The 22,817-nt window shown below is 40.4% G+C and overlaps 2 protein-coding genes across 2 annotated transcripts in view; both read right to left on the bottom strand.

The window, feature by feature from the left end:
• Positions 1-9,138, bottom strand: part of slc4a10b (solute carrier family 4 member 10b) — a gene marked incomplete at its 5' end in the record, with an annotated part of 31,410 nt that extends 22,272 nt beyond the window's left edge. Inside the window, one exon of the mRNA XM_080412213.1 lies at positions 9,064-9,138. Coding sequence (XP_080268339.1) covers positions 9,064-9,138 — 75 coding nt within the window. The remainder of the gene's footprint in view (positions 1-9,063) is intronic.
• Positions 9,139-12,864: 3,726 nt separating this feature from the next.
• tbr1b (T-box brain transcription factor 1b) lies at positions 12,865-17,175 on the bottom strand (the record flags this gene model as incomplete). Its single annotated transcript, XM_080456882.1, has 6 exons — positions 12,865-13,735; positions 14,601-14,662; positions 14,770-14,928; positions 15,303-15,424; positions 15,730-15,884; positions 16,475-17,175. 6 exons carry the CDS (start codon positions 17,173-17,175, stop codon positions 12,865-12,867), a joined length of 2,070 nt encoding a protein of 689 aa, XP_080313008.1.
• Between the last annotated feature and the right edge of the window lie 5,642 nt (positions 17,176-22,817).

Raw genomic sequence — 22,817 nt, 5'->3', positions numbered from 1 at the left:
GACAACATTACGGGTACACCATTTTGTTCCCTTTAGCGTGAGCACCGCCACCGACCACCGCTGAGCGAAACCGAAAGCAACACCACGCAGTCGCTATTGAAATCTCCCCACAACAACAACACACGCGACACGACCACTTCGCTTCAACCCCCGCCGTTGCTTTCACTTTGCTCATGTCTCTCTATCACACCACACTCACGCTAATATGACATGCACATCCCACACAAAACATTAAAACACGCCAGTGTCTCAACGCAGCCGCTCGGCAGTCTGGGTTGCCAGATGTGCGGCAGAAACAAGCAACCACCTTCATGAAAAAAATAAAAACAGCCGAAGGGGTCCGCGATGTTTCACGGGGGTCCGCGATGTTTCGCGGGGGTCCCAAGACTCCCAGGGGGTACCCCATGTATTTTTGTTTTGTAATAAAAAACAAAATTTACACTTTTTTGGGGGAAATTTTTATCCCACGATTTTGGTACCCCAAAATAAGCGAGCCCTCGCTAGAGCCCCGTGCGCGGCTAGCGGGCCGGGCGCCCGGACCTCTAGTATATATACATTTGTATACTGCAAGATAGGGGTGAAATCATTAATCGAGTAACTGATTTACCATAAACCCTTTGACTGGAGTCCCCCAGGTGTATAATAGGCCTTTTTACCCTCTACAGTACACCAAATATCTTCACTGAATATAGCCGATCTACAAGCCGACAATGTGTCACAAATACGACGTTGAAAGATTGTAGATCTGCAATGTTTGCCCCAGAATAGGGACTCTAGGGTTCAAGTGGTTAAACGATTTTTAGTGCTATTTCTAAATTCACCAAAAGGTGTGTCCATATTATAAAAGTCAAAGTTATGATTTGACGGCTGAGTAAAAATATTAAGCAATTTCAAGATGTCTGTTTGGGTTCAGTTTATGATTTAAATTAATCAAATAATAGACGAAATTATAGACTAGAGCAGCGCTACTCAACCCACGGCCCGCGGGCCGCATGCGGGCCGCATGCGGCCCGAACGCAGCGTCTTGGCGGCCCCCCCTTTTTTTAAGCACAGGATAAAAATATACATTTCCGTTCAAATATATGGGTTGCTAAAACATTTTTCAAAAACAAACAGACAGACATACATACAGGTGCGTCAATTGTTACAGGTATAATGCATAGTTTTCTATTCATTTCGGGTTTTTGGGGGGGTTTGACCCCCACATTTTTCCGGCCGCGCGGCAAGGATAAGGATAGGTGTCCCTTATTTCAATCTCTGGGAGTTGGCAACCCTAACCTTGCCATACCTTAGCTTTTGCTGAACTGATGCCACTGGACATACACACAAAATAAACTGGTACAGTGAAAAGAATATGATGTCAAAATGTACATGTTCTTGTGTGTTACAAAATCGAAAAATCCAAAATAGGACAGTCATTTTTATGGCGGCCCCTTGGACTTTTGGTATTTTGCTGAGTGGCCCCTGAGCCATCTTAAGTTGAGTAGCCCTGGACTAGAGTTTAATTGATCACAGCAGCCCTACACAAGATCAGAATCAGGATCAACTTTATTGTCACATCACTGGTTTACAGGTGTAAAGAAGTGGGTGAGATTTGTGTTTACATAAGCTCCACCATTTTTGTTGTTTTCCAGAAAGGGAGAAGAAGGAAAAGGAAGGAATAAGATAAACATATACAGTAGGCCTATATAGCAATTATCACAGTCACTTATCACAGTCACAGTAGTCTAACACATTATCTAACTAAACGACACCATTTCCATGGAAACTAATTGCAAGTCCCTGCATCTTGAGGAATCTGGAGGAATCATCTTACCCAGACGAAAAGCTTTGCCTAATGAAATCAACCACCTAAGATTGAACTTTACCCTGTTTACTGTACTTGCTTTGTGGTGTCCCTGTACTATTCCGTTAATGCGACTCTGTGTCCATAAAATCGTAATGACTTGGAAAAACATTGTACACATTAGGCTTTACAGAGCACCACAAAGGAATGCTATAGCCTCCTCCACAAGACTGTCACAATTACTGCCTTACTATAATACCACTATTGCTGGGCATGTTATAGACATATTCTATCGATCTTCTACTATATAATAGTTAAGTTGTGTGTCAGTGCAAATGGCGCTGTTAGGCAATGGTTTCTATTTGTATGACGTCAGACCAGAGCTCAATCAGAGAGAGAGCGGGGGACGGGGGGTATTCCTGTCCTACATAGGCACGCCATAGAAAACAAAGATTATGGAATCATTGGGGTGCCTTAGTGACTCAGGCATTCATCCTGCCCTCACACCAGAAGCAATAACAAGCGACGAAGCGACCAGCAGTCATTCATTTGCAATAGAGTGGCAAGATACCTGCCGACAACATCACCACAACTTGCTGACAAAAACAAGACAGAGTTACAGTGATGTGCTAGAATTGAGGGAAGGACAGAGCAACAACTAGACTTTGATTTCAAGAGAGGGGATAACTGTTTGACTGTGACTGGGTATATGACAATACCACAGATGTTACATTATTTTGTAATCATGATTAGAGCGCCTTTCTACTCCACCTGTAGTCAACCAACCTGCATGTGCTGCAGTCTTGTCTTGGTACCCAAGTGTATAATGCTGTTAGCAACATGTTGCCACACATTCAAGGGCGTGACAGCAAACATGGCAAAGACATCATAATCCTTAGCAGAAGGCTTTTGTCAGATTACAAGAGGGAACAGTGCATGACCTCAGAAAACCTTTCTACGGCTATCTGAGCAGCACTGTCTAGACTCTAGATCTACCATGGCTATTCCTGTGCTGCAGCATGCTCATTCACTTTGAAGTGCTGTACTTCCCGATTCCCTTCCAAATTAATTCACAATGCATTAAACAAACGTATTTGATCTATTTGCCACCTCTACTACACAGAGAGATGAAAGATGAGTCTATGTAGAATGCTTAAGTAGTGTTCAAACTGAAGAGATTGATTCATTAGAGGTGTTAAATACAATAAATAGACACTCAGTATTCTGCAGTGAGTATGTTAGCCGACTGCTGCTCATGTAACATCCAGCACAGATGAAGAGGAGGGTGGTGAGTAGAAGACATGTAAAAGCACCATGACACTCTCTGGGTCAGTATTTGAACAATGGGGTTCAGGGTTTGGCTGCTACTGCACTTCTGTGCTGGTGGTGTGCACAAGGTCTGCAAGCAACAAAGACACCCTTCAACAAACACCAGAGAAGGGAAAATGCAGAGAACTGCCATATTTGCAAAGATAACTGCAGACAACAATTAGGTTTCCAGTGTTTTGTTCAAGGACACCGTCCTCGACACAATATCGAGAGAAACTAGGAGCTTTGCATTACTAAATGACCACTTGCTCTATCTCTTGAACCACTACCACCATGCATTGCTAGTTACAGTAAATACAAAGCTGAACCAGCATAATGATGCACAGCTGCCACACCACGTGGGCTACGATCAGGGGGGTGAGACTGTGGCACTGATGTTTATAATCTGGATACTACATAGGGCAAGTATCACAGTCCCTGCTCGGATTAAATTGTCCATGTTTGTTACTAAAATAAACCACATTAGCCAATATTAAACGTGTTCTGTGTTCCTGTTGCGTGAGCTTATTTCTGAAAACAAAAAATCTGAATGTGCAATTGGTAAACGACAATGCCTTCTGATCTCAATAAAAAGTGATATGTGTATGGCTACTGTCCTTACTTTGACCACCTACTGTATCATGAGGCAGTGGCTTACCTACTGGATTGCAAGTTAAATACAAATATGTACCAGCATCACACTAGGGCCCTTTCCTCAAAGGGTGAAAGAACAGCTTGAAGTTGCCGTCCTAATTTGCGACTATGTTAAAGAGTTAGTCTACTTTATGAACATAGATATACAGTACTGCAAAGCTGACATGAAAACATGAGTGCTTCATGAAGTGGATTGATCAGCGATCAAAGAGATGTTGTGATATAATTTACCTGTTATCCAAAGGATATAATCAGTGTGATATCTAAGATCTATGAAAATCACACAACATAAGAATAGTGAGACAAAAAGAGAAGCCAAAGCCATATAAGACTTGATTAAACCCTGGATAGATCTCTATATCCTAGTCAAGCACAAATATCTGCTCCATGTAATACAAATTACATGGAGCGTAAGAAAACAAATGCTCAACATCAGAATCACATTTAAGCAAAGTACTAGCAGCAGGCCAAGTGATATAACTTGACGTGACAGCCACTTGAGTCTGATCCCTACAGATGGCTATGGTCATTTTGGCAGGATCAGTGGTAGTAATATCATTATCTGCACAGACTAAGGCTTTCATGTACTATTGCATGAAATGGACAGTAATCCTCAAATGTTTCCAGGATAAACTTTACTTCCTGTAAGAAAAGGGCAGATTAAATCCAGATTCCTGTTTTTAGATGCAACCCACTTGTGACTAATAGGAGGGTTAGAGACGTTGTTGGCTAGAGTCTGCCAGTTCTACCAAAGGAGTCTGGATTTGTATCAGCAAGAGATGAAGTATTGTGTAAATGTAAAAAGACATTCCACCCGGAAATGCCGCCCTATCTGTTTGTTTACAAACATTCTGATTTGGTCTATAGCAGCCATGAAGGCAGCTTGCGAAGTTGCGATCTACTTTTATGCTCGAGATGACACTCAAGGCCATTCCAAATGCTCACTTGGATCCACTAAAATAACAGAACCAACATCACAGGAAATTCATTAAAAGCTGACTGAGAGCGCAAAGTAACGCTCGCAGCCAACAAGCACCACAATTGCCTAGCTTGAAAACGTACATAATATTGTGTTAAGAGTAGGGATTATATTACAGTCATTTAGCAGACGCTTTTATCCAAAGCGACATACAATAAGGATAATAAAAGACTGTACATCGCCACTCTGTAGCTGACATCATAACGACTACACACTCCAGGTCATTTCAGGAAAACTCGTCCAGACTTGTTTAGTCAGCACAATTGCTGAATCTTCAAACACTGTCCAAAGAAATATAGCAATTATATCCTAACTGTGCTGATGGAAAGGAACATGTATTAAGTACTGTAGGCTTTGTTGGCTACGGCTAAAATGCATTAAAGTAGCAATGTATGTCTTTTGCGGTGTGAAATGGTTATCCTCCTCTATCCTGTCAAGATTGAAAGGCAAGCTTAATTCAGCTTACCTTCTAAATCATCTTTTAAGGTTTCTAAACAGGTCAGCATCATATATAAAACTTGGACTCTGCCTGCCTCCCTTGAGGGAGTTCATACAGAAAAGGACTGGTAGTGGAATTGGCACTATAGTCAACCACTAGAGGGGATTGCGAAGTGCAGCTCAGACGGCCCACGGCCCATGTTCAGACAAAACGTCCCATCAATACAGGGTAGCTTAACATGGGATAAGCCAACCCTGGCCATTAGAGAATGTCCTATAAGCACAATCTTAAAATATGGTTATTGGATAACCAATCCCACGACCACTCGTAATCGTTTGCACTTGGAAAAAGTTATTTTAGTATTTTTTATTCAATGATACTGTATTTTAGTCTGACGTGACCCTTATTTTTAGGTTTTATTTATGCATACTTCTGCACTGTATTGTGCTGTATTTTCAATGCATTGTTCATCAATACATATTGTCCATCTCAAATAAACACAAAGTAAAGTATCAATGTAAATTAATGTGATATTTTCTAATAAGCCATTAAAGCAAATTCTAGCATTTTATTTTAGTTTTTTGTTATTTCAACATTGTCATAAAAAGATAATCGTGGCTCTCATACTTTTACAATCTGCAGATATTGTAGCCTGCATACCCACACATCTGTACTCTAGCAACCACAGATAATTTTGAAGAGGTTATTAACATAGCAGACAATTCACAGTAGCAGAACCAATTAACCCAGCATCATATGATGTCCAAAGCTCAGTCCTAAGAGAAGATTGTGTGCACATCCCACGCCTGCATTTAGGCCAGGTGCTGGACATCAAGGGAAGAATCAAGGAGAAAAAAAGAAGAAAGTCCGCACACTGTTCTCAAGCTCCGCACACTGTTCTTCATCAGGCAAAATGGTTTTGCCTGATGAAGACCTAGAAGGTCGAAACGTTGCAAAAATATAAAGTGAGTTTCTTGGAGCTTGAGAACAGTGTGCGGACTTTCTTATTTTTTTTCCCAAAGCTCAGTCCTACCTGAGTGTTAGAAATACATGGAGTCGCCGGTGTGTGATAAAGACGTGGAACCTCCAAGTGTCCAGAAGCCATGACCGCTCCGCAGGGGTGTCCTCTGTTTATATATATGTTTATTCAGAGTGCTGCTGGTGGTGGAGGGTGAACGTTAAGCTGTAGGTGAGCACTGTGCCTCTGTCAGGATAGATACTCAGCAGACTCCTTTTCCCTCTTTTACTGTAACTCCTCGAACATATGCACTAGAGCCGCTGGCTCACACAGGCTCAGTTTGAGCATTTTGTCACCCGCCAATCCCACATAAGATTATGACAGTGACATCACTGCTGCTGACCACCAGATTCTTATAAAAGACAGAGCTTATATTGAATGGCTGTCCTTCCTCACAGTTGTCTCTGTCGCTTTCTGGCTACAGCTAGGGATATGCATATATATCATTATATAGTAGTAGAGCATTGTCTTGCATCAACACTCCTAGGTAGAGTTGAACTAAACTGTTGAGCCTGTTCACGTATGATAACTGTAATCCAATAAAAATATGCATCACTTCCCAGCCATTATTTGCTCTAGTTGAGGGGGTCTGCCATATCTTCCTTATAGGGATGTTCCTGGGGATATGGCAGATATCCAATCAACACACACTAAAGTGCCACCATGCAATAAACTGCTGAGGATGGTGAGGTAGAAGAATTCATGGCTCAAGAGATACTGGCAACGATGAATGACCAAGTAAAAGTCTATGTGTTCACGTTCCTATCAAATCCATCAAATGTTTAAATTATTTTAAAAGAAATACAGGTAATAATATGCAACTCACCAAACTTCGACATCCAGCAAAGGAGAAAGGAGGGTTGACCTGAAAATATATAAGTTTGTCACTTTAATAAAACTGGTGAGCAGCATAATTTTTCCAGAATAATTATGCAATAAATAATCAGATCAGAAAGCTGAATTCTGACCAGGCCATGGTAAATATGTATCCAAAGAATATTAACATCCAGTACCTGCTTTATACACAGTAAAATCAGTTTTAATTCAGATAAAGCTGCATTATGTATAACTTTCCTGTTCTTCCCCAGATTTGAACCTGGCTCCCCGATGCAACTGCTGACATTTTTTCCACTGAGCTAATAGAGCCTGCCTGCTTGCTCAGGGGATAAATTGAATTTTGAACTTTAGGTCATCTAAATGTCTCAATAGAAGAGCAGGGAGACCAAATACATCCACCCCAATTGTATAAGTTATATAGTATTAATAATACAATACAAATGTATAAAATAACATTTTATTCACTAAAATAAGTTTCATAATACAGCTTTAACACTCAATGAACTTAATTGAACTATGAAAGTATTGGAGCATTGAAGATTTTACTGTCTCCGCCCAAATCTATACCTTCCAATGTGTCACCTTCTTGGCCTCAATCACAGAACCCATCTAACCCCTGCTCATTTTGCTAGAATTGGATGGCTTAGGGTTGAGGACAGAGTATAGCAACTTGCTATGGGCCTGGTCTTCAAGATACACCACAACATTGGGATCCCCCTGTATTTGTCAAAATACTTCAAAAATGTTAATGAAGTCCATGATCATAACACCAGAGGCAGCTCCACTGATCATGTTCAACCCAGATTTGGCTCAACTAAGGGTATGAACTCGTTCTCATGCTATTCATCAAAAATGTGGAATGCCCTACCAAAAGGAGTAAAGGAGTGTAAAACCCTACTCACTTTCAAAACTGCCCTAAAGATACACCTTCAGGAGGCTGCAATTCGAAAATGGCCCCTGTCTAAGTCTTAACCTACCCCTCCCTACCCCCCCCCCCCCTCCTTCATTTTCCTCTTTTGTATATATATATATATTTATTTATTTTCTCTCGTCATACCAGTAACCTGAAAGCTGATTGTATGACATTCTGTATAGTAGTGTGTATATCTGCCTGCCTCTTATATTTCATCATGATTTGTGTGCATGGGGTTCTCATCTTAAACAAGCGTAATGCTTAATGAGGGTTTCCAGTTTAGTAGACCTTGTATTGTGAATTTGTACTTCCATGTACTGTTATGTACTGTCATGTACTATTCTCATGTCTTTCTAAATAAACTACATCAATCAATCAATCAATCAATCAATCACCCTAAACATAACAAAGACTTTTGTATTTTTCCAGTGATGGACAGTAACAAAGTACATTACTCGAGTTCTGAAGTAAAATAATTTAGTCTACTGTATATTTGAGTATTGTATTTTGGGATATTTATGATTTTCACTCATTTCAAGGACAAGTTGTACTTTTGGCAATTTCTAGGAAGGGACAAAATACATGAATTAACCACTTATGTCCTATTTCAAATATAGTGAAAGGAGCACATCTATACAAGATCACAACGTGGGTGGTGTGAGCTTGTAGATTTGCTATTTACAAGATTTCAGGAAAATCTTTTGTTATTTTTGGAAATAATTAAATAAAGTGTACTTTGTAATTTGTACTTTTGAATACTTGAGTTAAGTAGCCTCTCCTAGCCTACTTAACTCCAGTACAAATTTTACAAAGCAACTTTCACTATTAGCTGAGTAATATTTGACCAAGATACTTTGACTCAACTGGGGTTGAGTAGCTAGGCCTAATTATCCACCACTGATATTTAACACACGAATCAAGTCAGTCGCCCTTAAAATTATGCAAAACAACACAAAACCACACTACAAAATAAAAATATTCTGTAAAGCATGGACTTGTTTCTGTTACTATGCAGGGAATATCGTTAACATCTGTTTCAGACTGATGTGATTTACCGTTCAGTTTGGTTTTAAATGCTTAAGTGGGAAGAATCTGATGACAAAAACACATGCAACAAGCAATTATTTACCGTCGTCAGCAGTGGTTCCATTTGAGCACCTTGGTCAATAATAGGAATAGGAATGATCCTATTCATATGATCCATCTTCACTTTACAAAGTTGACGCCGGTAGGCCTATGATGTAAAACGGCGCGCAAGGCTCTCCAATGAGTTCTAATCGGGTCTATAGCACGCGCGACACTGACGAGAGACAGCGCGAACACATCGTCACACATGTTTATGTAACGTTTAGTGGTGGTAGGTCCTACTCTGTCTGTCAGCATTGTTAGCGCTCATCATAGCAGAGAGCCACAATGGGCATCTGTTGATGCGGCGGGCGTGGTTCATTTATTTGAGTGTGCATGCTGTCTGAAACTCTTCATCCGTAGCCTAGTGGCCTAGCTAATGACTTAGGGTTAGGCTATATGATTTATTTTTTCTTCACCTCATAAAACATCAATGTAGCCTACGCTACGCTTGTTTTCACGTGCTCCCAGGATACAGGTGAACTGGGTGATTTGGCGAAGTGGGCACTTCTGTGAAGTGCGCCCAGGGAGAACTGGGCACTCTTTAAGAAGGCAAGTGGGCACTGCATGGGGACCATGGCACTTGCAGCTGTGGCCCTGTGCAAATCTGCATCTTTGCAAACATTAAGATTAATTCATTTAGGCCAGTGCCGCCAGTCCCGAACTACCTGGTATTCATTGTTTTGAGTAGCCTATGTTAAACTTATTGGCTCGGTCTCTCGTTCGTTAGACGTCGAGCGTGCTCCCGGTTAGAACGAATACCAAAACGCTCGCCCCAAAACACAAAAAATCCGGCGACCTCGAAACGGTCCCCACCTGGTATTCCTAAACGTAACCTCAGTAAACTATGAGTAACGCATTGTATTTGCACCGAGAGCCTATTTGTATTTGTCCAGTGTGTAAATGCACATTAAAGGAGTAGTTCACCCAAAAAAATGACGTATTTTCTATCAATTACATAGGCTACTACCCCATGAAGCCTTGAAATAATGGAGATTCTTTTTTTTTTGTCACATTGCTAAGCCAATAATTTGATGACGGGTCATCGATCAGTAGGAGACTCAGTAGGAGACTCTTTGAGTAGGCCTATTGACTCTTAGGGAACATTTTGATTGTAAGACCTATATATATATGTTCAAGACTTATATAGGCTGAAACGTGCAGCCTGGTAGAGATTTAAAATAATGTGCGCGCGCGCGCACACACACACACACACACACACACACACACACACACACACACGAGACAGGGACAATCATCTCCACCTCCCAGCCTGGCTGGCGTAGATGATGGATAGGCTAGTTCAAATGCGTGCATGATCTGGATGGGCATATTCTGGGTGATCAAATTAATACTGGAGATTTTACAACGAAATGGCCTTCAATAATGTTGAATGTGTGTGTGTGTGTGTGTGCGTGTATGTGTGTGTGTGTGTGTGTGTGTGTGTGTGTGTGTGTGTGTGTGTGTGTGTGTGTGTGTGTGTGTGTGTGTGTGGGGGGGGGGGGTCTTTTCTCTTTACATTTGTACAAATTATAATTATGTGCTAGTTTAATATATTATCTTCTGGAGAACATAATGGATGGTTTTCTGGTTGCGTCTCCTACTCAATCCTTGTAGGAAAGTCTTTAGCGCCATCTGGTGTAGTATGTCCAAGGGAAACAGTGACAGTCGGCACAACAGGCTAGAGTGCAAATGGTCCTTTTTGACACACACCGTCTTGATTGAACTCTGTAACTCTATCATATAGCCGTGACCACCTCATTCAGAGTATAAAACTTGGTTATAATCTAGGCTATTTTATAGCAGAATGTTATTTGTGCCTGTCATAGCATATTCAACTTCAAATTTACAAATAAATAATGTACAATATTTGACTATGTTTTGTGGGTGGGTCTGCAATTCTTGAGGGATTGAAGGGGGGGGGGGCATCATTTAACTATAATTAAATTCACTTGAAAATGTATATACCATACAAAAATATACAAGCATGACAATTCTAACAATGTTTCAATATTATCACCACTAAGACTTCGACATTTTGACAACTTAATCTAATTTTGCCCATAACATCTTTTGATCAGGGTCCAATAAAAGTCGATCTGAGCATCAATGACATGAAAAAGTAAGAAAAAAAATAACTTTAAAAATATATATATTTATAGTATAGGCCTAAGTGGTGTAGTAGCTATGTATGTATCTAACATTTACCAATATGAAGGTCGAACAACAAAAAACTGATACACCTGGAATTCTCACATTTTTAGGCCTAAACGTGATGGGTGTGCAATGTGGGTTTTGCAACCGAACGTGACCTCTCGCCTTAATATCACAATCCCTGTTTTACGGTAAGGAAAGCCTAAAAGAGTGGTTCTCAAACTTTTTCATGCCAAGGACCCCCAAATTGACACTTATTAGACTGCGGACCCCAAAATGTACACTTATTAGCCTGCGGACCCCCATTTGAAAAGATTTGCCAAGGCCCCCCATAAGAGAAGATTTTTACGTCAGCAGTTATTTTCAACTATTTTAATTTTTATCTCAGGGACCCCAATTTATATTGTAAAATCAATGTTAATTTTAAGAGAGTGTACAAATGGAACCAAATTTGTCCACTCTAAGGGTCCATTTGGTTAACTATCCATCATTTAGCATGGGGACCCCCTGGTACTCCCTCAAGGACCCCTGGGGGTCCCCGGACCCCACTTTGAGAACCACTGGCCTAAAAGACCGTGAAGGAATCGCCAAAGTAAACATTAGCCAGTTTTATTCAGACAATTCAAATGTATAGCCTAAATAATCTTAACACGACGCTAAACGGTTTCAGGGCAAGGTGCCCAGTCGCGTACATTTTTCAAATTGTATTGCGTTTCAATCACATTACAGCAGATACGGAAGCTTATCACAAACAACATGGATTGTAGACTATGAAAAATATGAAGTCCCAGAAACCCTTCAAATGAAAATTATGTCTAAGATTACATCATCAACATTTATAAATTATTTACACATCTATTCTGAAGTTAATAAAGTTAAGTTGATCCGAGTATGGTTAGATCAATAACATTCGGTATAGCCTACAACTGATAGAATACAAAATAGCCTACATGTTTTTTTTTCCCAGGCAGAAATAATTATGCCAGTAGTATATATGCTACACAAGGACATAATCTGTATAAATGTATCTTTTAACATTTTCGACTAGCCTACTAACTAAGAGGGCAAGGCCTGCAGGGATCAAGTTTGAATCCAGTAGGCTACATCAATTTACTATGACCAACTGATAAATATTATGTACATTATATTCATAATTACAGTGATCCTCTGACTAAAAATGTGTTCATCAACAAGACACCACCCAATAAAAGAGCTGATGGTGGTCAAATAATGGAAGAATTTACATTTCAGTGGTGATTTGGCCACCCTGTTTGTGGATGTTTTCTTGTGCTCTCATTTATTCCTCCACAGACGAATGTTTCCCTTTTTGAGTTTCAACATTTCTGGCCTTGATCCTACCGCTCACTACAATATATTTGTGGATGAAATCCTCGCTGATCCCAACCACACTGGCGATTTCAAGGAGGCAAGTGGGTGCCATGTGGAAAGGCTGACACAAATGTAACAGGTATTATAGCCTATCATAGAACATCACGCATCTCAAAATGGTATCAATTAAAACCCTATCATGATAGATAGATAGATAGATAGATAGATAGATAGATAGATAGATAGATAGATAGATAGATAGATAGATAGATAGATAGATAGATAGATAGATAGATAGATAGATAGATAAGATAGGTAATATTTAGCTATGGGGATAAAAACTGTAGTAGCTAATGTCCTTGGTGCAATTTTTCTCACACTCTCTGGGCGCTAACATTTCAGATTTTAACGGGGACACCGTGTCTGTAACTGGCGTGGCAGACGGCGAAATCCTTCTCCGCTTCGCCTGCTCAAAGATGCCAGAATCACTGGAGTCAATGGATTTGATCGAGGACGGCGTCTCTATCCAACTAGACTCGGACAAGTCCTTGGCTTGTTTCGTCTCCTCCGAGCCGTTCATCGGGGATCTCTCCGTCGGGATGATGGCGTCTCCTCCCCCGTCCTCCACTAGGTAGTTACTAGCGCCCGTTCGGCCGCTTCCGACGGAATTCGCGGTGGTGGTGGGCCAGCAAGAAAGGACCGAGGTCGACTTGCTACAGTACTGGGGCGGCGTGCGCGCGGCGCCCCAGCCCGAGGGGTCCGCGTAATAGCCCAGGGGTCTGTTGGTGGAGCAACCCGCCGTCGGCAGGGGGAGAGCCTTCACTCCGGCCGCCGCGTAGGACAGCAAGGTGGCCGCGTTACCGGCGAAATCGGCCGCGTCGTACGCCGAGGCTGCGAAGTCCAGGCGGTTGTTGGCGGGGGTGACAAACCAGCGCTGCGGGGAGCCGACGCCGGTGGGATCGTCGGTTTGTTGCGGAGACAGCAAGCTGTTGCCGAGTGGGACGCTGCGCTCCGTGCCAGGAGGAGCGGTCCCGACGCCAGGGTGGAAGCGGGACTTGGCATAAGTGCTGACAAATTGGTCCTGCAGGAAAGAGCTCGCCATGGCGTAGCGCGCGCCATGAGGCACGATCTGCGAGCGCGGAGAATCACCTGGCGACGGAGTGAGGCGGTCGATGTCGCAGCCCGTGTAGACGCTGTAAAAGATGGAAAGCCAAACGATTACAAAATGTATTTAGTAGAGGCCACTGTTTCCCAAACACTGGGTCGGGACCCATTTGTGGGTCGCGGACACATTTGTATGGGTCACGAGTAAATATCCCTTTATTTTTTTGTTTCCTGCATTTTGTTTTTGATGATTAGTATTTCAAAACATTTCCCCCAAAAATATAAAATGTAAGCAAAATTTGTCATGAATTAGGAACACATTCAATGATTTTTAAAGAATTTCATATTTAAATAGCCGATACAAGCTCACAAGGCGTCTTGATGCAACTTGTTGTGACTTGTGAGCTTGTAGATGATCGTAGATCTGCTATTTTCACTACAGCTTGGGTCCTGGGGAGACAACACATTCCTCTTTTGGGTCTCGAGCTAAAAAGTTTGGGAACCATTGGTATAGGCCTCCCTGTGTGTTATATTCACTGACCTCTAAACTAAGCGACTGAGAACAAATATTGGAACGACACCCAAATAATGTTTGGGCCTATTGAAAGTAGTTCCATTATTTTTCTTCCCCCATGCAGTGACTTTGAGTATTTAGAAAAGCGCTATAGCCTAATAAATCTTATAGGTATGATTATTTTTTGTTGTTGTTTTGCATATAGGCTAGATATTTAATGTACATGCCATCACTGTTAAATGAGGAGGTGACAGTGATTTGACTTAAAAGAAAAGAAAAATAAATTAAATAGCTATTTCCATTTTGAAAATGTGTTTAATTTTTCGAATCGAAAAAGTTGATCAAAATCATCAATTGCGTTATTTGAATAGAACGAACCAATTAATAGACTAACACCGAAGATTGTACAAAAGTAACGATTATACAATCAAATTACTTACGTGTCATAGTTGTCCCGAAATCCCTTGGCAAATGGATTATGGTCAATTTTCAACTGCGTAATCTGTGAAATAAAAACATATATTAAAAAAAAGGCTGTTAATAATGATGCTTCGTTTAGAAACGAACTAATTGTCTTGGAGGAGCTCGTCTGTTTAATCGTTATCTTACGTCGGTATTCTGATAAGCTGTAACAGCGATGAACTGTGTTTCTGTGAAGGTGAAAGTCTGTACTCTTCCTGACTGGGTGGTATCTTCTGTTCCATCTTCGTTCACTTCCACCACATGCAGCCTGGGCTGGTACTTATGGAGAGACTGTAGAACCACCATCTGGAGATGAACAAGAAATACTTAAATAATCTCACAGAGTCACTCACTCAATAGCAATGCTGAATTAAAGTAGCCAACTGAATTAATCTAATCTCCGATCAATTTATCCATTATTCAGCTGTACAATTGAAAATAAAAAAACAGCCTTTTCGTTTTGGATAAGATGTAAAACAAGCATAATCACATATTTGAAGTTGAAAGCCATCATGGGAATTGGGAAGAAAATTATATTATTGTAGAGGTCTATTACTAGCTATAGGCTATAGACTGCCAAAAGATGCAGATTTAACTGAATTTTCCCATTTAGATTGCACACCAATAACATAAAGTATCTCTCAAATATATGAAAAGTGTATAATATGTCTACACACTACCTGGCCCGTATTGTTAGAAGCACCCTTGTTGTTGGTTAGCTTCAGTTTCCCAAATGATATTTCTTGACGCATCCAGTGCGCGCCCGTATTTGGCGAGTCCGGGTGCATGTACACCCTATTTCCTGAGGACACAATAAGAAATAAAATATGTAATTAGGCCTACATAATAAAATTGAAATAAATAGAGCAAAGATTGTTTAAAATGAAAAGGATAGTGTCCCTGGACAGTTTAAACTTTAATACATTCCCTCCCTAATACATCAATTGAGGGGGAACTCGAAAGAAAATCGAAATTAAAGAAAAGAAGATTGAAAATAGGGCTAAAGTGGTTAACGAATAGCCTATAACCACCACAGAAAAAATAAAAACATGATAGGGTTTTAATTGATACCATTTTGAGATGCGTATCTATGATAGGCTATAATACCTGTTACATTTGTGTCAGCCTTTCCACATGGCACCCACTTGCCTCCTTGAAATCGCCAGTGGTTGGGATCAGCGAGGATTACATCCACAAATATATTGTAGTGAGCGGTAGGATCAAGGCCAGAAATGTTGAAACTCAAAAAGGGAAACATTCGTCTGTGGAGGAATAAATGAGAGCACAAGAAAACAGATGTATATCTGTATCGCAACAACTTAATAAACCTTTTACGCGTTAAAGCCGCGCACGAATCTAGATCATCCATTTCACCTCGGTTTTAATATAGCCTATTTTTATTGGAAAAGTTAGTATTTGTAAAATAAATGTTAATGTAATTACTTGACATTGCTGTTGACAAACATATATTCTAAAAAAATAGGCCTATACTCGCGTTTGTCAAGGAAACATATAGCTGTGCATTCTCCTTGGGAGGGTACCAGGGGGTCCCCAGCAAAAGTAGCCTACTATAAGTAAATATAGCGTCACAATCTTTAACCACTTTATCCATTTATGTTGGCTATTCAAAAATAGCAGATCCACAAGCTCACGTCACTATTTTTGCAAAAAAAAAGATTGAAAATGTCTGGGAAATTCGGAATAATTTAGAAATGTCTTCAACATAAATCTTCTCTTCTGGGGGTCCCCGACACAAAACCTTTTTAGATGGGGGGTCCGCGGCCAAACACATATCAATTAGGGGGTCATTGACAGGAAAACGTTTTGAGAACCACTGCATTCGCCTACTTACCGCCCTTGTTTAGTGATGATCATCTCTGTCTGGTGTCTATGAAACTTCAGCCACAAGGCCCTGTTGCACAGATACACCTGCGCCTTCCCAGGGACCAGTCCAGCCTGCGCCGAGGAGAACTGGTAGAACGCCGCTCCTTGATAAGTGTGCCCGTACTGTTGCGCGTAAGGGTAGCCCGCCGCCGGGTAGCCTTGCGGAGAACCGTTGGTCAGAAGGCTGTTGTACGCTCCATTAGTGATGACCGGGTGGTGGGCCATGTAACGGCCGGGACTCCCAATAGAAAAGGCTGGGTGCGCTGGTCCATGTTGACTCGGATAAGGGAACATGGCACTGGGAGCTGCTGCTGAGACTGACTGCGGCTGGTGGCTGGATTGAGAAAAGATATACCTTTCCCCAGCAGAGCCATCAAAATGATGACGAATGTCAGAGACTCCGTGCAGATCAGGAGAGAGTTTGCCCCTCTGGACGTCCCCCGGCGCGTCCTTGGAGTCGGGGAAATGGTCTGCCTCTGACTGATTCGTCATCTCCCTAGAGTTTTTTTTCAGAGGTGAACTTCTCTCCAGGTTGTCACTTGCAGATATAATAGGGTGGTCCTGCTGCAGCGAGAGCTCAGATCCATCGGAGCTCGGGTAGCCACTGCCCACATTCATACATTTCTTGGAGAGATCACTCGCTGGCGAGATGCAATTCTCGACCTGCATAGTTCAATTTAGCGAACCGTTATTTAGCTCAACCTATACACCACAAGCTTTTGCACACGCCTGGCTAATCTAGGGCGATGAAAACGCCTTCCTATATGGTTCGTTCGAGGTACTTTGTGGAAGCAGCAAATTAACCAATTGACACCGTCCTGCAATCAGGGAGGATTTTCTCGACATCACTCTTCCTGCATTGCTAATGAAACAAGTACTGCCATTGGTTAGCGCACGACGGTAATTTAATTAGACACTTCTTAATTAGGGCAATCTGAAGGACTAAGCGCAAAACTGATTTATTTTCAGAGGTAGTGAGATAAAAATTGCTTTATAGCCACTTATATCTTTTTATGCATATATAGCCTACATACAACAACATATAGGATATATATTTTTGGAAAATGACTGCACAGATATATTTTCAGTCATATAGATTGTCACAGCATCATCTGCGTTATTTACCTATTTTCCTGCGTTATTTACCTATTTATGTGCTATGAGTGCCAAAGTATGTCTACCGAAGATACGAAAATATATTATTAACACACTAAAAATGACAGCCTGTGACAGGCAGTGAGTCTGATGTTTTAAAATGTTTGTGATATAGCGTGAAATCATGGCGTTCCTCTGAAGATGTGTTTATTGAGTCCCAGGGCTGGTAAATATTTTATTACCATGCCCTAAAGTTATGACCCTGTGCAGAAAATGTTAGCATATCTAAGAAATGACAAGTAAAAAGCCCCAAACTACTACCAACATTTTTGGGAATATTATTTAAAAAAGAATGAATAAATAATTAATGTTAATCCTTATTTTGTAGGATAATTTGTACTAGGATTCACACGTTTTAGCCTATTGAAAAAAAAATATATATATATATATTATACTGTATTAGCCTGCACTTATACAAGCATTCAAAGTTGTGCATCAGTGCAAAATACCTGGACAAATTCCTTTTCAAATAAACATTTTAGCTTGAAGGGGCATTTAAAGATACAGTGAGTTTTATATAATGTTACATTCTGTAACATTTATTAAATAAGAAAAACGTAAACAAACACGGTATTTTACAAATTAAGCAATTTGGGGGAAATTGAGGATTACACCATGTGGCTGATGTTGACAATGGAGTGGACAATTATGACATAACACTGGCATGGTCCTTTAATGATTTACTGTATTAATGAAAGACACTTTGAATGCCTATAGGGCTATCAGAAGGGTAAATTACCTATAGGATAGCAACTAGCAACTTTAAAGTAGGATCATAGCGTTTTTCCACACCATTTCAACATGAATAGCAGTGCATATGGGGAAATCTGCTACTGTGAAAATTATAGCCACTTATATAGTCCTTTAATTCCATATAGCCCTTTAATTCCATTCCATTCATGTCTCATTCATTCAATGATTCCTCCCTTTGGCAGAAATGTAATTCATAAAGAGAACCAAAGGTTTGCAAATTAATTAGAATTGTGACAGGATGTCTAATGTCTTCAGAATGGATTGGAAAAACTTGCTCATATCAAGAGTTGATCGATTTTGAATTTAGCATCCATCAACAAAAAAGGGGGGACAGAGAGATAATCAGAGAGATAATCAAGACTATTAGAAGTCACATGTTGCACTGTAAAATCTGGTGTTTTATCTCAGAGTGTACAAGTGTAAGGGTCCATTTGGTTATATTTTGAAGATTGAGATACAGCTGGTAAATTAGCTGTCTGAGTATCAGTCCCCACACTGGACACAACTATGGACTGGAATATACACACAAAACACATTTATCCTTAACTCACAAATATATAATACCTTTATTTTAGTTTTCCCTCAAATATGTTGTCCAGTATATTGTTGGGTAAGAGTTTAAGTGTGCTGGAAATAACATGGGGGGATTCACTGTATATAAAACAATATTGCTAAAATATCATCTGTCCATTGTATAATCTGATTGTTAGTTTTCTTTTGTTAGCTTTGGGGCGTTTTTTTTTTTTTTTTCCTCTTTTTTTCATAAATCACAAAAACAAGTACATGGTGTAACTGGTATATTTAAGGGAGTCAAACCAAAACCTACTTCTACAGTGGGGTTTGTCTAATGAAGAGCCATGCATCTGTGAGGCTAACAAGAGAGGTCATTACAGCAGGGCTACAGGGTCCAGCAATCTATTCCTGTGAAACATGCAAGCACAGGCTTGTCTATGCCCAAGCTGGAGAGGCCACCCTCCACTCCTCATTACAGGATTATGGTTCACTTCCATCACTGATCTTTAACAAGCAAACTGGGCTTGCTTTTTCCCTGAACAAACCAATTGTTGAATCAACCGTGCACTATCCTAGTTTGTTTCCCCCTAGTGCATTTTGTTTATTAGCCTAAGTACTTTGCTCTTATTGGCCCAGCGATTAGCCATAACCAAGGAGGAGGGGACATGCCTGCGGCCAGCCTGTCCCTTGGGAGATCTTGTGCAGGTTAAGAACTCTGCCTTCTGCCTGGCACCAAACCTTCACTGACCAGCTGAGCTTAATGTAACCAGCTCCCCATTTATGATGATTACAACATTATCTTGCTATGCATATAAACCTGATATTGCTACTTGATCCTAAATCTGCATTGGCCAGTACATCCACTATACAGTATGTTAAGCATGGAATTGTTGTAGGCATATGGGGGAAAAAACAGTTCAACAAACAAATGCCAGGGGGTGGATCCAGTAGAGAAATGTTACTTTAAATCATACACATAAAAAACGCCAGTGTTGTTAACTCTGAAAGTGTTAAAAAAAATACATTTTGGGGAATATTTTACACACTGAGGATTATACTATATAGGCCTATATGTTATAGTTATATACCAGTTATAGTTTATGTTCAGTCAAGCATAAATCAAAGTCCCTTTATTATTATTATTAATTTTAGAAGAGGTATCACCACTTTCATTGTTGTGCCAAAGAAATCTGTTTGCCACCTGGGTCTAATCTAATCAATGTGAATGACAGGGAGAGAGGAAGCCTGAAAGTGAGCACCAGCTTAGGGACTTTACCTAATGCCCAGCACTGTCACTTCAATGATGTGATCACAGCACACAAAATGACAACAAAATTATAGCCAGCAAGGATGTGCTGCCCCAGTCAGATGAAATTGCTTTTTCTGACTATGAAATGGCGTGTCTCTTGTCGGATGGGTAAACATTTCCCTGTCAGGCCAGTAATAAGGGATGAGGCACACTGGGCCGAACTAAGAGGAGAGAGCCAAGGTTATTTGGGATTCATGACAGGTAGTGGCTTATATTACAGTGGCAATAAAAATTTCATGGGAATGCATTTAAGATGGCCCTTAAGTTATTTATATGTTGTTTGCTAGACGTCACATTGCAATTTCCATCAATAAATCAAGTTGAAACATTTCTGGCCTTTCATTTTAATCGTGGCTTTTTTGGTATAGAAGAAAGATGAAGCCAATATTTATCATAAGACTTTAATTAGCCAGCAGGGCTAATTTGTTATCGTGTGGTGCTGCTTTGTTTGTGAGATGCTAACATAACTATTACCCCCTGTGGTCTCTTCTGCTCTGTCAGAAGGAATCAGGGTGTTCTCTGAAAGAGAAGACAGCTGGAGGTCTGCTAAGGGGCCACGTGGACAGTTGTGGCTTTTAAACCCTTATTAGCCATCCTCCCTGGACACATCGAGACGCGTTCCGTGTCTACCCAGAAGTGCACTCCTACACCCGCTCATTATTGATGTCCTTTTAGGTCGCCTAGCCAGAGCTCACTGCGATTCCTGGCCACAAAGCTCACAGCAAATTAACCTCAGGACAGGTGATCATGATGTACGGTACCAGACAGACAGGTCAGAGGGCTTTCACATCTCAATACCTAATAATAACCACTATAGATCACAGGGGTGGTAGGAGTTGACCCTCAACATGTACATCCTCATGTACTTTGAAAATAGCATAAATGCAAAAAGGGGAAAAAAGCGGTAAATCTGTCCAGGCTTGCAGCATCACCAACCACCACTGACCCCGGGTTCATTCCACCACTTTCCACCTATTAACAATTGAATGAAGCCGCTAATGACCATCTACCCTCTTAATTATATAAACAAACATATTAATTTTTTCATGCTCTATGGCACCTCACAGGAAACAGCTGAGAAAATTTAAAATGAGGATTGGATGATTGTTTTTTGCCCATGTCCATTTGCAAACTGCACATTGTGCTGCACAAAGGTAGTTGTTGATCTGTAATTTGCACATTGTGTTCCTGTTAATTGTACCTTCACTCATCATGTCATTATTTTTTGGGGTGGTGTTTATTAACATGGCTGCACTTTTGTTTTGTGGTTAAACACACTTTTAAAACATTTGGATTTTGGTTATCGCACACTGCCCAAATTCAAACACAATTAACTTGTAGGCCTACAGAAGAAACAAGGCACAAAAAAGGGAAAGGTCCCATGCATCACTGTACGTGCTATGGTTCAAGGATATCGCAATTATATGCAATCAGACCATTAAATATTCAACATTGTATTGTAACATGTTTATGTAGCCCAGAAGTTAGATGAAGATTAAAATGGACACAAATTGTATTTGTTACCTTCACAAGACCATGACAGCATGGTAATTAAGTGACTCTTGTGACATCATTCTATAATAGAAAGAACAATTTTAGAAAGAACCAGGTTAAATGAACTGTCAGACACATTGTAATTTGAGCTCTACCACTAACAAAACAACAAAATGTGAACAGATGATTACATGGATTAAAATGTGAAACGCGTAATGTGTGATTTTTTTCACATTCCCCAGTTTTATAGGGAAGTAACACGTGCAGAATTGCAATCCCCTAGACTAGCAAAAACCCCAGAGAGTACGCTACTGCTTTGCTAAGCTAAGTCAGTGATGTGCATCATTTGGTTTCACAAATCATCATGATATAATGTCCGAAATCACAAAGTGTACAGAAGGGCTAATGTCCCAACTAAAACTTCTTTTATCACCTGCTACTGACCTCTTATCAACTGTTTGTTGCTGCTGGTCTCTTTAAATATTAAAAGAGCTGTGTGACCCGGGGAGTGCAGTTGGGGTTCATGACCATTTTGTTATTTCTGCTGCAATGCAACTGTCAGATGTCTGCAAGTGAAGAACATTGGCCACTGTCCCCAGTAAGCCCAGGGCATGAAAAATTCAGGCTAACTCTACTTTTTGAGCCATTTCTGATGAAAAAGCACACAAAAATGAAACTGACTTATGCCAACTGAATATCTTTGAATTGCTCTGATTGTGACTATGAAATAATTTATAGAACATCAATTCCATCTTAAGAGTAGCCATACCATAACGTGTGCATATGATACTCCTTTGAGATTCCTCTGGCATTTCCCATGCACTATAGGCCTAAAGCACAGTGATAAATAAAGCCTGATTTTCAGTGCAAGACACTGGCGAGCAACTACGTATAAATCAGGCAAAAGTAAAGGCTAACCTCCAGGTAGAGCTGGATGATATGGAAAAAATCATAAATCACAATATTTCTGACTAAATACCTCAATATTGTGATGAAATTTGTGGGGATGACTGTTGGTGCTTTCACAAAATATTTGATTTTTTTTTTGTGTGCACAGTAATACCTACTTATGTATATAATAACTGGC

Source organism: Gymnoscopelus braueri (genome assembly GCF_963280865.1).
Source record: "Gymnoscopelus braueri genome assembly, chromosome: 18".
Taxonomy (NCBI): domain Eukaryota; kingdom Metazoa; phylum Chordata; class Actinopteri; order Myctophiformes; family Myctophidae; genus Gymnoscopelus; species Gymnoscopelus braueri.
Note: the sequence above shows the minus strand (reverse complement) of the source record. Positions and strands in the feature narration are given on the sequence as shown.